Below are 16,219 nucleotides of genomic sequence, written 5' to 3' on the forward strand. Positions count from 1 at the left end.
ATTCGCACTATTTCGTAAAAATTTTAAATATTGCAGCATTTTAGCATACTATTTAAATATTAGTACTTAATTATTTAATAAAATCGATATTTTATGCCAGTGCTAAATATATGCATCATACCAACAGTCCCGCCAATAACAAAAATTTGGCGCCATAAAGCTCATACGCACTATTTCGTAAAAATTTTAACTATTCCAGCATTTTAGCATACTATTCAAATATTATTACTTACTTATTTAATAAAATCGATACCTTATGCCAGTCCTAAATATACGCATTACGCATTATACCAACGGTCCCGCCAATAACAAAAATTTGGCGCCATAAAGCTCATTCGCACTATATTTCGTAAAAATTATCACTATTCCAGCATTTTAGCATACTATTCAATTATTAGTACGTAATTATTTAATAAAATCAATATCTTATGCCAGTGCTAAATATTCGTATTACGCATTATACCAACGGTCCCGCCAATAATAAAAATTTGGCGCTATAAAGCGCATTCGCACTACTTCGTAAAAATATTGACTACTCCAGCATTTTAGCATACTATTCAAATATTGGTACCTAATTATTTAATAAAATCGATATTTTATGCCAGTGCTAAATATATGCATCATACCAACAGTCCCGCCAATAACAAAAATTTGGCGCCATAAAGCTCATACGCACTATTTCGTAAAAATTTTAACTATTCCAGCATTTTAGCATACTATTCAAATATTATTACTTACTTATTTAATAAAATCGATATCTTATGCCAGTCCTAAATATACGCATTACGCATTATACCAACGGTCCCGCCAATAACAAAATTTGGCGCCATAAATCGCATTCGCACTACTTCGTAAAAATGTTTACTACTCCAGCATTTTAGCATACTATTCAAATATTGGTACCTAATTATTTAATAAAATCGATATTGTATGCCAGTGCTAAATACACGCATTACGCATTATACCAACGGTCCCGCCAATAACAAAAATTTGGCGCCATAAAGCTTGCTCTCGCGTGATTTCGCAAAATTGATACTATTTAACCTTTTAACATACTATTTAAATATTAATATTTAATTTTACAAAACCGATGTCTTATGCCAATGCTAAATATACGCACACTTAATATGGTGTAAATATACGCATTATACCGTCGGTCCCGCCAATAACAAAAATTTGGCGCCATTTTGTTTGTTCTTCCTGGTTCTGGAAGTATTCGTATTATTAATATTAATAATTTGAACAAAATAAACATAAAAATGAGTGTAATTATCAACTGTTTTTATTTAATATATTTTCTTTTATTAAATACATTGATTCTGAATGTGTAAAATACATTAAATAAACAAAAAACGTATACTTTTTAATTGGTCCGAAAGTGTATAATATATACCTAAATGATGAAATCCGGGACCGATTTAAAACTTCAGTTTATTTCAGCCAGTATCATTATTTTTTATAATATATCTTCTCTTACTGTTAAAATATATCTGGCACTTCAAAAAAATCATTAATTTTATAAATTTTCTTAAATAATAAAGAAAATTAAGAATGGACCTGGAAGTAACCATTTTATATATTTTATTAAATATCTCACAAATAAATAAAGCAATTTTAAAAATTCAAACGGGAAATGATGTAATTAATTGTCCCTCATCATTTTTCATAAAAAACGACAAGAATTAAAAACGGTCCCTGAAACATCCCTTAGACATATATATATATATATATATATATATATATATATATATATATATTATTGAAGAATTTATTTAATAAGAAATCACAATTATATCAAATATATTCTTCAGCATCAACTTGCGGACTTGCAGATTTCTTTATTTATACAGGGTGTTAAAAAAGTGGCGGATATGCTGTATAGGGGTGAATTCCTGAGGTTATTTGGAGACGATTTTTCCTCAGTGAAAATGTCGAGGCACCAATAATTTTCGAGTTATAAGTAATTGAAAATAAAGGGCTTTTCGTAAACTAAGTATTGTGGAATTAAAATATTAACAAAACTACATTCTTCAATTAATTTCAAGTCGACTTTAATTTAATAGAATTTTAATTTAAGGCTTCGTTACCAAGATATATGATGGCAAAAATTGGGAGCTTGCAAAAAATGATGACTTCTCTCGACATTTTCGTTGAGGAAAAACCGTCTCCAAATAAATGGTAAATAAATGGTAAATTCCAAACCATACAAGCAATTTTTGCAGTGATTAATAAACATATGTAAAATTTTTCTCACAGTCGAAAGACCAATCTTTTTAATATGTTTATGCGACAACAATACAGATATTGCAAAATGGAAAAGAAGAAAATTTTTATAAATAGCTCTATTTAATACATTTTTCAAAACTATAGGACCTGAATAAAGTAAAAAGAATCGAAATTCTGTTGCTTTCCAGTTTTGAAGTTCTTCAAGTGAACGTGGTTTACGATTGAATTCTAGTGGAATAAATTCCTTTAAGCTAAGAAGATGCTCTGAAATGAGATTTTTGTTTCTGTGTGATAAACGTACTTGTAATGGGCCGCCAAGCCAGGTAAACAATAATTTTCTAACAATACCTAAACAGACATTATGTATATAATCAGTTGGAAAACATTTTATCAGATCTATTGGTAAACGTAATAAAGGTGTTTGACTCATATGATGGTCATCATCAATATGATCTCTAAATGATTCATTTGTACGTTTTAATGCTTTTAAATTTGGGAAAACAACTTTATTCTTATAATATTCACCTGGTTCTATACACTTGTCACAGGATGAATAACCTGTATGTTGTTTGACACATTTTAAGCCCTTGCAGGTGCATCACATACAAAGCTATGGATTTCAATAAAAAAATGATCGTTTCCACAACGAAACCCGTGTATTAGCAATTGATTAAGTTCAACAATAAAATCACTTAAAAAACGATCAAGTGGTTTTGGTTTAGCAGTTCCACAAAAAACAGAAATAGCAAATGGTGACACACCCGAAAAATTTTTTATAACACCCAAAATTGGCCACAATTGTAATTTTGTGCTTTTGAATAGAGGAATCCCGTCGATATTAAAACTAATTTTCAATTTTTCATTGTTGTTTAAAGCACGTCTGATTTTATATGCATTTAAGCAATGTATTAGAGCATATTCCAACCCAAAATAATGAACATCCGTATCTAATTTTATTACATTTGGACTAGAAGTTGGAGTTGCTAATAATGAACGACTGTCAAGTGGTAAAGAAGGATGATATGGAACAAGTATATGAAGTAGATCAGTTACAGATGATCGTGATATATTATGCTTCACGGCCCAGTGTCTTAATTTTTGTAAAATATTATTTTCGTTTTCTGATGAAGAATTTTCGCTACTTGTATGTAAAGAATTATATTCCTTATTTAAACAAGTATTTTCCAAATCTAAATTATCAAAATAAGTCGTATTTTCAGACAGTTCATTATTTTGACCATTAGATACTTCTGCTAAATTATTTTCGCAATTAAGAGAGAGAGATTTCTCTTGAGAAATGAGACGAATATTTGAATCATTACGAATAGTATTGAAAAATGTATTATGTTGAGTTTCTGCAACTCTTCTATATTGTTGTCGTCGCGAAACAAAATCTTTTCTCTTTCGTCTGATTTTAAGCATATTTATAATAAAAATAATAAAAATAAAAATAAAAAAGAAACACAAAAACAAATAACTATGAAAAATTTCGAACTTAATTCTAATCTTACTAGTATTAATATAAGAAGTCTTATTGCTTATGGACGTCTTCTTTTATTTTCTTCTGTTAACCGTTGTTGCGCATGTTTAAGCCAAATTTTAATTGCGTTTTCTACATCATTATCGGTAACGGAAGATGATCGTATCTGTATTGCACCTATAATAAGAAAAAATTATTATATTATATATTATCTACTTTATATTTATATTATATACTTATATACATTATATATTGTCCACTTTATTTTAACATATTTTACTATATTATGATATTATCTATACATATACATATATAATTGTACATATATATACTCACGAATTATTACTGTTTTTAATGTAAGAATTCCAAAAGGTTTTTTATTATGTCTTTGAGCATGAAAATTATAATCTCTAGCTAATTCGTTGGTAAAAAGTTTTCGCAAGATTTTGTTTGTTCGTGAACTAGTAGTACCTCCCAAACTCGACAAATATAATGACTGCAAAAATAATAATTGTAAAAAATAAAGTCGCTAATTTATAAAAATACCGGTTTATTCATTCATTTAAGAATGACATTTTATTATTCAAATTATATTTACCAAAAAATTTTGGTTATCTGGAGATTGTAAATAGTTTTCAAGCGCTTCTACATCTTCGTGTGTTTTAAGTGGAAAATTTACAGGAAAATCAAATGGCAATGGAGTTATGCTATTAGAAGTTGTTGCATTTACAACAAGTCCGCGAATTTCTTTCAATTCTTCTCTTGTTTTTACTACTTCCCCAAAAGTTTGCGCTATAAATATTTATAACAGTAAGATAAATATATATAACAGTAAAAAAATATTACTGAAATCATTTCTAATTAAAATAAAACATACGTACATAAAATTTTTATAATTTGCCCTCCGCAGAATGAACAAGTAGATTCATCTAAAAATAAAATTATTTGTTCGTTGGATAAACGTATTTAGATTATTAAAATTAATGATATATAAATAAATTAAAAAATTTAATTACTAAATTATAAAAATTAATGATATTAATAAATTAATAATAAATTTGAAATCTTTTTCAATATTATACACAATTAATTGAAAAATATAATTATCATACATATAATATATATGTATAGATAAATAAAAAGCATACTTAAGTTATTATTTGATGATATAATGGTGGATGATTGATGGGTAGATAATTGCGAAATATTCCTTGTAATAGATGTATTGCACGCAGAAATACTTATTGGTGTTGCTCTATTATTGCACGCAGAAATACTTGATTTTACTCTATTATTGCACGTAGAAATACTTATTGGTGTTGCTCTATTATTGCACGCAGAAATACTTATTGGTGTTGCTCTATTATTGCATGCAGAAATGCTTGATGTTACTGTCTCTACATGAGATTGTTCTATAAAAGAATGTGATAAAAAATTATTCAAAAATAAATAAAATTATTACACAAAAAAGTTACACATGTTAATATATTTTATAATACTTACGTCTCTCTCTTTCATCGATAAAGACATTAGATGGTTCTGACAATTGCTGTTCCGGGCCATTCATAGATACTAAATATAAAAAGAAAAGTATTATATATTTATAATAAATTTTTATAAATTATATATAGATTATTTAATTTACTTTAAAAGAGTAACATTTACATTTTGAAAAAAAATAATAAAAATAAAATATAGTTTTCTGATATTCAATGTTCAATAAGTTTTATAATTTAAATTAAAACACACATTGTTATAAATCAAATTACACATGCATAATCTATACAAAAAATGCCATCGAAATTGTTTATTCAATTTCTTACAATATAATTCAATATTTTGGAACTTTAACGAAATGCTACTTCATTACCTTGTTTGATAGTTTTTGGTGAGCGTAATAAAACAGATGTATTTTCGTTTTCATTATCTTCACTGCTTGATGATGAAAAGTACCTACTATTTCTTTTTCTTTTTCTCACACCTTCAACTTCAGCTTCAGCTGTAGATTGCACATCTGATGTATTTTCGCATTTCTTAAGTTTTGCATGAGCCTTTTGAAGATCATCTACAATTAAAAAAAATAATATATCTGTAATTAAAAAAACCTACTTGAACCTTGCGACCGGCGACGGAGATGACCTCCTCGCCCAGTCGACGCATACCAACTCCTGGTGTGGAGTTGCAGCCTCGCGTGAGACTGCAGAGGACCAGCCATGCTGAGCATCGGGAGCGAAGCAGATCTCGTGGTCCATCGTCGTCCGGATCTTCGACGAAATAGGATAACTAATGTTACATGACTTTTGAGAGTCATAGACTGAACGCGGAAGCGTGTATTAATGTTAAGCGTAAATTTTGTCTTTTTATCTATTCGAAGGAATTTACTTTATGACTTATGTAGGTAATTTTTGCCACATTAATCTCAGATACGATTTTTATGTTGACTACAGTTCGTAAGTTATCTCTCTGGTCTGCGATATGAAGCTGTGATATGTTTCTGTTTATTTTATATATATATATATATATATATACGGCAGCGTTATTATTCCTAACAATAAAGAGATATTTCCTTTTATACTTACCTTGTGCGTTGTAACTTTGTTGGTCCTATCCATGAGGGGGTTAATTATGTCATTATATAATTTCATTTTCATAATTGAATCTTTATTTGTACTTAATATTTACTATTGTTAAATTTGAATTATATTTGGGGGAAACTTACATTATCCAATTGTTATTCCTATGTGGTTGTGCGAGCTGCAATAATATGTTATTTATATTTAATTATTATATTTATTGTAAGGCGACTAGAGAGTATTTAAGCATGAAGTATGAATGATTGAACGACGCGAGTAGAAGGGCATGCATATGTTTGGAGCGTTACTGTTTTCTGCAGAGATGTGTATGCGATTCTGCGAAATACTTTTATTTTACTTGATACAGATTTTCTGGTGACGATGTATGATTAATATTACCCATCGGATTGTTCACAAGTGTCATGCGGTTATTTATATGCGATAGAGTATGAAAGGTCAAGAATGTCATGCAATTATTTATCATCGGTATTAAGTGATGGGTCAAGATCGGCATGCATTAATTAACTCTGGATAATTTATGACAGGGTCTAGGTTGAAGTGGTAAGGGTCAAGATCGGCATGCATAAATTAACTCTGAATAATTTGTGACAAGGTTGAGGTCGTGATGGTAAAGGTCAAGTTCGGCATGCGATAATTTACTCGGTATTAATCTTGACGGGGTATGGAGTGGTCAAGTTTGTCGCGGGTAATATTAGCCATGAATTAAATATGTTTCCCCGGATTCGGAGCGTATGCGCAGTGTCGATGCTCCGTAACAACGGTGGGCGGAGCATGAGGTTATATAAACGTCAACCACGCACGGTTCGTGGTCAGTGGGTGATGGTCAATTGGAGTCGGTCCATAGCTCGATCAGTAGATACGGTGTGTCGGTCAGTCGGCGTAAAGTCATGACCACGCGGCAATACTTGTAAGTCGAATAGTGAATTCGCGAGTCATCGTAATACATCCATTGTCCCGGGATTCTTTCTCGTTAATAAAGAAAAAGCTAGTTAGCTGAACGTGTCAGCCTGGTAGTCTCGGGGTTATCGTGCCGCCGGTTTTCTGATAACAGAATATTCCGGGTATATCTACGATCCAGCGTTTCGCGTAATCGTGATAATCGAGCGCTAACTGCCTCGCGCTGTGGAGTCGTGCATATATTGAGTCTCCACGCTTTACCGCGGCGTGTAGCGAAAATTGTAAGCGTGACGTCATCGCGACGCACATATGTGAAAGCGTGAACTTGCCGTGTGTGCAAAGGAATGTGTTGACTGTAACGAGACGTCGTACAGCAACGACCTTGGGGTCGAAGATGCCCTGTGTTTTTCCATAAGTGAATCCGGTGGATTCCATATTGAGGAATAATAAATAATAATTAATATCTGAAATAGAAGTGCGTGTTTGAACTCTTTCTTCCTTCAGATCCTTTCTGTGTCCAGTTATTCTCCGCCGTCAATAATCATTAATGTAATAAAGCGGCATACCAGGAGAGTCAACGACGTTGAATCGAGCGGGAGAGTATCGTGGCCAAGATACTTACACTCGGAGGAAAATTAGTCGACGTGGCGCACGGGCGTTTCGGATATCCTTGGAGTTTGGTAGGCTAAAACTTCTGGCGACCGTGATGAACAACCTGAAGCATATACATATAAGGTGAGTCAGTGTACTCGGAACCTCGTATTATTAGCCGTATAGGCAGAAATATTAATAATCTGTAGACTCGTGTCATAGCGACCGGTCACAACCTAACCTAACCATAACCTCAATTGCTATTATACTTATAAAAGATTATAAAAATTATATATTATATAGTTCCCATACAAATATATATTATACATGTTTTACATTAAATATGTAACCCATTTTTAATATAAACGTATCAAAATTGCATTTTTTTACGCAATACAATCGCCAACTATCTTCATTAGGCTCTTCTCCTACTGTAAGAGCTTTGTTGAAGCGTGATGTCATTTTATATGGGGGCCATAGAACTTCTTTTTTACGCGGAGTAAGCCATTTCAAATGAACAAGAGCTATATCACCATTATTCTCTTCATCGTTAGCATCAGTGTAAAATTCAATGCCACAATAAGTCATTATATACACATTTATATTCACTAAAATATTAGACAAACCGTTACACAGCACGATAGTCAAAAAACTACTTCGGAAACTCTCTGCTCTCTGCTCTCTGCTATTGCTTTATGCTTTGTCTACAAAGTCTGCATTATCACAGAGTGCATTGCCTCCGTACTTTATTATATATATATATATATATATATATATATATATATATATATAACACAGCCAATGAGACTAAAGCAGCGATTCACAGTGACTTTTCATGAATAATTCAAATACAATAATAAAATTATATTTATATATTTATTACTTTTTACTCCGTATAAATATATATATATGTATATAATTATAATCATAAAAAATTCATAGAATAATTTTACATAAATCTTTATTTTACATCAATTTATTATAAACGATGAAATTATATAAAACATACATTTTAAAATGAAATCTATACTGTGAATGAAAAATTCAAATACAAAAAAAGTTTTGATAAAAATTATAAAATATAAATACGTGAATATGACGATAAAATGACGTTGTTAAAAAAACCGTCATTATTTGGTGATGAAAATGACGTCAAATTATGGTACTTTTTTTACACATGACGTCAATAGAGTGAAAATGACTAATTTTCGACGTCAAAATGACGAGGGTATGCTGGCTGGGATAAGATGCAAAAAAATAAAGTATATGTATATGTTCTTTATTAATGTATTTTTGATACTTATAATAGGTTGGTGTTGTGTGAGATATCTATAAAAAAGATATTTGCTTAGAAATTACAATTACTGCATTTCAGGAATAAAGCATATGCCTGGGAAAGCAGCTTTAAAACGTTCCCGTGATAAGACAAAATTGCGGCGCAAATTAAAAAAAAATTATTAGAATACAAACATACAGAACAGCAGACCAAGAAAAACAAATTCAATCACAGAATGATATTTCTCAAAATTCAGAGGTAATTATAAGATAACATTTGTGGTATAAAATTAAGCATGTATCATTTTTAATGTCTATTATATATGTTAATACATTCATTTTATATGTTAATGCATATATCATTAAGTAGAATAATCCTAAATAAAATCACGTGACATTGTAATAGTTTTAGAAAGAAATGTAAAGTTTGGTTAGGTTGTGACCGGTCGCTATGACACGAGTCCACAGATTATTAATATTTCTGCCTATACGGCTAATAATACGAGGTTCCGAGTACACTGACTCACCTTATATGTACATTCTTCAGGTTGTTCATCACGGTCGCCAGAAGTTTTAGCCTACCAAACTCCAAGGATATCCGAAACGCCCATGCGCCACGTCGACTAATTTTCCTCCGGGTGTAAGTATCTAGGCCTCGATACTCTCCCGCTCGATTCAACGTCGTTGACTCTTCTGGTATGTCGCTTTATTACATTAATGATTATTGACGGCGGAGAATAACTGGACACAGAAAGGATCTGAAGGAAGAAAGAGTTCAAACACGCACTTCTATTTCAGATATTATTATTTATTATTCCTCAATATGGAATCCACCGGATTCACTTATGGAAAAACACAGGGCATCATCGACCCCAAGGTCGTTGCTGTACGACGTCTCGTTACAGTCAACACATTCCTTTGCACTCACGGCAAGTTCACGTGATCACGCTTTCACATACGTGCGTCGCGATGACGTCACACTTACAATTTTCGCTAAGCGCCGCGGTAAAGCGTGGAGACTCAATATATGCACGACTCCACAGCGTGAGGCAGTTAGCGCTCGATTATCACGATTACGCGAAATACTGGATCGTAGATATACCCGATTTAGTTAATATAAACCGGCGGCACGATAACCCCGAGACTACCAGGCTGACACGTTCAGCTAACTAGCTCTATTTAACGAGACTCATGTCCCGGGACAACGACTGTCGTACAATGACTTGCGAATTTAGTATTCGACTAACGAGTTTTGCCGAATTAACGACCGTACTTGACTTCGCGCCGACCACGATCAGTGCGTGTCTCTCGTTTATATAACCTCAGGCTCCGCCCAACTCTCGTTACGGAGCATCGCCATTGCGCATATGCTCCGAATCCGGGGAAACATATTTAATTCATAGCTAATATTACCCGCGACAAACTTGACCGCTTCAATTACAATCTATACCCCGTCAAGATTAATTCCGAGTAAATTATCGCATGCCGAACTTGACCCATCATTTAATACCGATGATAAATAATTGCATGTCACTCTTGACCTTTCATACTCTATCGCATATAAATAACCGCATGACACTTGTGAACAATCCGATGGGTAATATTAATCATACATCGTCACCAGAAAATCTGTATCAAGTAAAATAAAAGTATTTCTCAGAATCGCATACACATCTCTGAAGAAAACAGTAACGCTCCAAACATATGCATGCCCTTCTACTCGCGTCGTTCAATCATTCATACTTCATGCTTAAATACTCTCTAGTCGCCTTACAATAAATATAATAATTAAATATAAATAACATATTATTGCAGCTCGCACAACCATATAGGAATAACAATTGGATAATATAAGTTTCCCCCAAATATAAATAACTATGATTTTAATAAAAATAAGTATTATAAAAGGTAAGTACAAAGTTTCATTTATATTATATAGTGACATAATTAACCCCCTCATGAATAGGATCAACAAAGTTAAGAATGAGTATTATAACAGGTAAGTACATTAGTGACATAATTAACCCCCTCATGGATAGGACCAGCAAAGTTACAACACACAAGGTAAGTATAAAAGGAAATATCTTTTATTTTCAGGAAACATAACGCTGCCATATATATATATATATCTATCTATAAAAATATAAAATCGTATCACAGCTTACTGCCGCAGACTAGAGAGATAACTTTCAAAATGTAGTCAACATAAAACATAAATCTAATATTAATGTGGCAAGATTTACCTACATAAGTCAAAACTTAATAACTCTCTTGGCATACGTAACAAAAAGAAAATATGTACGAGGTCTGTAAATAAAGTAATGAGACTGGTACCAGACCGCACGAATTGGTAACACTGCGCGTCTCCGCGCCACAGTGGGCGCACTTCAACATCTTATGTAGCTTCAGCGTGAGTGGCGAGTCGCTCGTGTCAACAGGTGGATTGTGAGAGCTTTTTTTGCAAAGTGATTTTTTTTGCTGCGTCACTATAATGAGCGAGCGGAATTACGAGCAACGGTGTGCGATCAAGTTCTGTTTGAAACTTGGCTACAACGCGACTAAGACTCTAGCAAAACTCCAACAGGCCTACGGTGATGCTGCTTTGTCAAGAGCCCAGGTGTTCAAGTGGTTCAAGGCATTTTCCGAAGGTCGGGAATCAGTTGAAGATGAGTCTCGGTCTGGAAGGCCATCAACGTCGAGAATTGACGAAAATGTGGAACGAATTCGAGATCTTGTGCGGTCTGACCGTCGGTTAACTGTCAGATTGATCGCAGACGAGCTGAATTTGAACCACACGACCGTCCATCAAATTCTGACCAACGAACTGGGGATGAGAAAAATTTGTGCGAAAATGGTACCCAAAATTCTCACTCCTCAGCAAAAAGAAAACAGAAAAGAAGTGTGCCGCGATCTTTTGGAGCGGATTGAAAATGATCCAGATTTTTTCAAAAATGTGATCACAGGCGACGAGACGTGGGTCTTTCCCGAAAGTACGATCCCGAAACCGAAAGACAAAGTGAAGAGTGGCACACTGCAAACTCACCACGGCAGAAAAAAGCAAGAATGAGCAAATCAAGAATCAAAACCATGCTCATTTGCTTTTTTGACAGTAGAGGAGTCGTCCATAAGGAATTCGTGTCTCAAGGGCAAACGGTCAACCAACATTTGTACCGTGAAGGTCTGGAGAGGTTGCGAAAACGGGTTGCTCGCGTGCGGTCAGACATCAAAGACACCTGGATGCTGCATCACGACAATGCGCCGTGTCACACAGCGCTTTCGATTACGGAGTTTTTGGCACGGAAAAACATTCCTGTCGTCCCCCAGCCCCCGTATTCGCCTGATCTGAGTCCCTGTGACTTCTTTCTCTTCCCGAGATTGAAAACTCATCTCAAAGGACATCACTTTGATACGACCGAAAACGTAAAAGCGGCTGTAACCGACCAGCTGAAGGCCATTCGGGTTTCTGAGTTCCAGCACTGCTATGAAGACTGGAAACAACGTCTCAGGCGCTGCGTGGCTTCCCAAGGGAACTATTTTGAAGGAGACAGAGTTAAATTATAGTTAAATTATAAATAAAAGTTCATCTCGAAAAAGTCTCATTACTTTATTTACAGACCTCGTATATAAAATATCACGCCAAGTTCTAAAATTAACCTTAAGATTAATACACGCCAATTAAGCGTTCAGTCGATGATTCTCTATCAGTCATATCGCATCAATGTCTTTATTTTGTTGAAGATCCGGACGACGATGGACCACGAGATCTGCTACGCTCCCTGTGCTCAGCATGGCTGGTCCTCTGCAGTCTCACCCGAGGTTGCATCTCCACACCAGGAGTTGGTACGCGTCGACTGGGCGATGAGGTCACCTCCGTCGCCGGTCGCAAGATTAGATTTGATTAGTCACTTGCATGGTGTTTGAGCGAGATCCTATCGTTGATTAATTTTGGACGCGGTTGTTTATAATTATCCATTTCATATTGTGTATCTATTTGCCGACCTTGTCATGTTCTTTATTCGGGCAACAAACTAAAGCGACTCGGAATCATAAAACAATCGGGAGAGAATAGGAGAGACAAGCAATAGGCTGTTTATAAACATAGCGCGCCGGGAACGAGACCCCGGGTTACAGACCTCGAACCGTTGCTTTTAAAACGCGCAATCAGCTGACAGCTCGTCTACCGGTGCGAGACCCGAAAAATACGCCGCGCGCGCATGCGAAACAAAGAAATCAAATAGAGCCTCCGAGATAACGAAGGCAGAAATCGTTTCTAGCATCCTAGCAGTTAAGTCTCGATTATCTTTGCAGCTGATCTTGTCGCTCGCAGAACGCGCTTGCATTCGCTAATTATTTCGAAGTCGCTCGCTTCCACACCTGTTTTACGACGGGGACGAAGGTCACGGAAGTCGCTCGCTCCGCGACTCGCTGCACCGCGTCAGTGTGACGACCGAACTTTAATGTAAACAAATAAATTGTGTGATTTGTGTGTTGAAATAACTCCAGTCTTTTTTTGTCGTGATTTTGCCCGCTGCACGTCCACTCCAATCGCTCTCTCAATTTTTCATCGCGGTTCACGAAACACATGGATTTCAAAAATATTTGTGTTATTGTTGATAATAAAATTATACATTATCTGTATCTCATGTAATATACTAAATAATTTATTAATTGTTCTTTTTATCTTATGTAGATACTATTTAACGAAAATTTAATTAAAAAATATGAAGAAATGGATATACATTCATCAGCCATCGAATCACGAGAAGAACAGGAAAGCGGAACAATAGAAACAACAGCTGAAGAAAACAAGGAACAAAACCAACACATACATAAAAATAGCCAAAATAGTCATATGGAATATGGGAAATATATAGGGTGATTCACGTAACGGTCGCCACGATTTTTGGGACATTTCCGCCAGTTTAAAAAAAAGTTTATACAGTGAAAATCAATCTGCTTTACGCAAGCTTTAATATGCAATAAAAAATTTTAAAAAAAATTTTTATTTTATAAACAAATTAATGTCTTGAATTTTTTAAATGGAACCATCATATTTTTTTTATATAAATTGATTCCTCACAATATTCTGGGTAAAAAATTATAAGGGTAGGATGGTCAAACAGTGAATAATTTACGAGATATTTTATATTTTAATCTTATAAAGGTGGTTCTCCTAACGATCGCCACGATTTTTGGGGTACTTACAATAATCTGACAAAAAATGTCATTAATCAGAAATTTATCAATTTGTAACCGTCAACAAATTTAACAATAATTTAATGATTGCATACAATTTTACTTTATGTAACATTTTAATTCAAAATTAACGATTTTAAAGCTTCTACAGCGTAATTCTTTGCTATCGAGGAAGTTCACTAAAAACGTAAATAGTAAACAGACTTGACTTTGACCTTATGTTACCATGTAGCTTAGCTATTAATCTGATCAGGAAATTTTTAGTATCAGTTTATCTAGTATCAATTTAGTGTCTAAAACTTGATATAATGAATCGCTATTGTAATACGGAAAAAGTAGATATATTACTAGTATTTGGCGAGTGTAGAAGAAATGCACGCAATGCAGTGGCTTTGTACAGAGAATGATATCCGGATAGAGCTCATCCTTCTGCAAAAAGTTTTTATAATATTGAGCGTTCTTTACATTTACATGGCACATTTCCATGTGGAAAACGTGTCAATCGTACAATATAACAACGCCGCGTTAGTACTGGTCAGTTTTGAAGTTAATCCGCATACTTCTACTCGAGCAGTCGCTGCAGAAATGGATATATCACAAGCAAGTGTAATCAGAATTGCAAAGAAGAATAAGTATCACCCATTCAAAATGACATTAGTACAACACTTACACTTAACTGATGGTCCTCGACGCCTACAATTTATTGCATGGCTAATCGCTACTTATGAAGAAGACCATGAAGTTTTGAATAAAATAATGTGGACAGATGAATCAAAATTTGCGAATAATGGTATTGTAAACCGTCATAATCAACATTTCTGGACAACGGAGAATCCGCATTGGACTCGTGTGCATAATTTTCAAAACAAAATAAGTATTAATGTTTGGTGTGGCATTTTGAATGGTTATTTAATTGGACCTTTATGAAAAAAACTTAACGTCAGATGGATATCTTCATTTTTTGCAATATTATCTGCCCCAACTTATGGAAGACGTTCCTTATGATACACGAAGAAGCATGTATTTTCAACAAGACGGATTTCCAGCACATAACGCAGTAATAATTCGAAATTATCTGAATACTATGTACGGAGATCGGTTGATTAGTACGAGGGTTATCTGAAAAGTTTCCGACCTCAACATGAAGATGGCAGCACTCGTAAACAAAAGTTGGGGAATGTGTTTGCGCATGCTTTGAAAGGTACTCACCAAAATTTCAGCCATTTTGGACGCGCAGTTGTTGTTTGACAATCATTTGAGTGAGTCGATGTGAGTGTTTTTGTGAAAATGAAAAAAATCGAGTATCGAGCTGTCATTAAATATTTGTTTTTGAAAGGCAATACGCCTACGCAAATCAAAGACGAGTTGGACGCTGTGTACGGGGACTCTGCACCATCATTTACCACCGTGAAATTTTGGGCTGCTGAATTTAAACGTGGCCGTACCAGCTTGGGTGACGATGAACGTTCGGGACGTCCAAAAACTGCAACCACTGACGATAATATCGCTCAAGTTCACCAAATGGTGCTAGACAACCGTCGAATTAAAGTTAGAGAGATAGCAGAGGCTATGAACATGTTCAAAGAACGTGTTTGTCACATATTGAATCAAGATTTAGGCATGGGAAAGCTGTGCGCGCGTTGGGTGCCGCGTTTGCTCACTTTGGACCAAAAACGTGTTCGAATGAATATTTCCAACGCTGTGTTGGCGCAGTTTAGGCGCAATAAATCAGAGTTTTGGCGCCGATTAATTACTGTAGATGAAACTTGGATACACCATTATACTCCAGAAACAAAAACACAGTCAAAACAGTGGACTGCGAAGGGGGAATCGGCTCCAAAAAAAGCAAAGGTTGTTCCTTCGGCTGGGAAAGTGATGGCAACTGTTTTCTGGGATAGTCATGGAGTTATCTTAATCGATTATCTTCAAAAAGGAAAAACCATTACAGGAGCATACTACG

At 34.4% G+C, this 16,219-nt stretch overlaps 1 protein-coding gene and 1 pseudogene across 3 annotated transcripts; one reads left to right on the plus strand and one right to left on the minus strand.

Annotated features, from left to right (window-relative positions):
• Positions 1–1,790: 1,790 nt before the first annotated feature.
• On the minus strand, positions 1,791–6,720 carry LOC145938795 (uncharacterized). 2 transcript variants are annotated; one of them, XM_083042555.1, is made up of 9 exons: positions 5,816–6,720; positions 5,577–5,739; positions 5,210–5,278; positions 5,009–5,118; positions 4,855–4,939; positions 4,588–4,635; positions 4,305–4,498; positions 4,043–4,202; positions 1,791–3,883 (listed from the first exon to the last, which is right to left on the minus strand). In XM_083042555.1, exons 1-9 carry the CDS (start codon positions 5,864–5,866, stop codon positions 3,765–3,767), a joined length of 999 nt encoding a protein of 332 aa, XP_082898681.1. In that variant the 5' UTR covers positions 5,867–6,720; the 3' UTR covers positions 1,791–3,764. The 2 variants fall into 2 exon arrangements, with proteins under 2 accessions (XP_082898681.1, XP_082898680.1); XM_083042554.1 differs by lacking the exon at positions 4,588–4,635 and having other exon boundaries at positions 4,855–5,118.
• A 191-nt stretch (positions 6,721–6,911) lies between these two features.
• LOC145938796 (protein GVQW3 pseudogene) lies at positions 6,912–13,500 on the plus strand (annotated as a pseudogene). The gene is made up of 2 exons (XR_014425738.1): positions 6,912–7,207; positions 10,879–13,500. The product of XR_014425738.1 is annotated as a protein GVQW3 pseudogene (transcript).
• Positions 13,501–16,219: the final 2,719 nt, after the last annotated feature.

This window comes from Prenolepis imparis, unplaced genomic scaffold, assembly GCF_030444845.1.
Source record: "Prenolepis imparis isolate NDT839.2.m4 unplaced genomic scaffold, iyPreImpa1.0 SCAF_7, whole genome shotgun sequence".
Taxonomy (NCBI): domain Eukaryota; kingdom Metazoa; phylum Arthropoda; class Insecta; order Hymenoptera; family Formicidae; genus Prenolepis; species Prenolepis imparis.

What these genes read in the sequence shown, in the direction of transcription:
- LOC145938795 (XM_083042554.1), bottom strand. Translation starts at nt 5,866, where the DNA reads ATGCGTCGACTGGGCGAGGAGGTCATCTCCGTCGCCGGTCGCAAGGTT. An exon ending in ACCAAAAACTATCAAACAAG is followed by an intron (nt 5,279 to 5,576) that starts GTAATGAAGTAG and finishes TTTTATATTTAG; the next exon opens with TATCTATGAATGGCCCGGAA. An exon ending in TATCGATGAAAGAGAGAGAC is followed by an intron (nt 5,119 to 5,209) that starts GTAAGTATTATA and finishes ATTCTTTTATAG; the next exon opens with AACAATCTCATGTAGAGACA.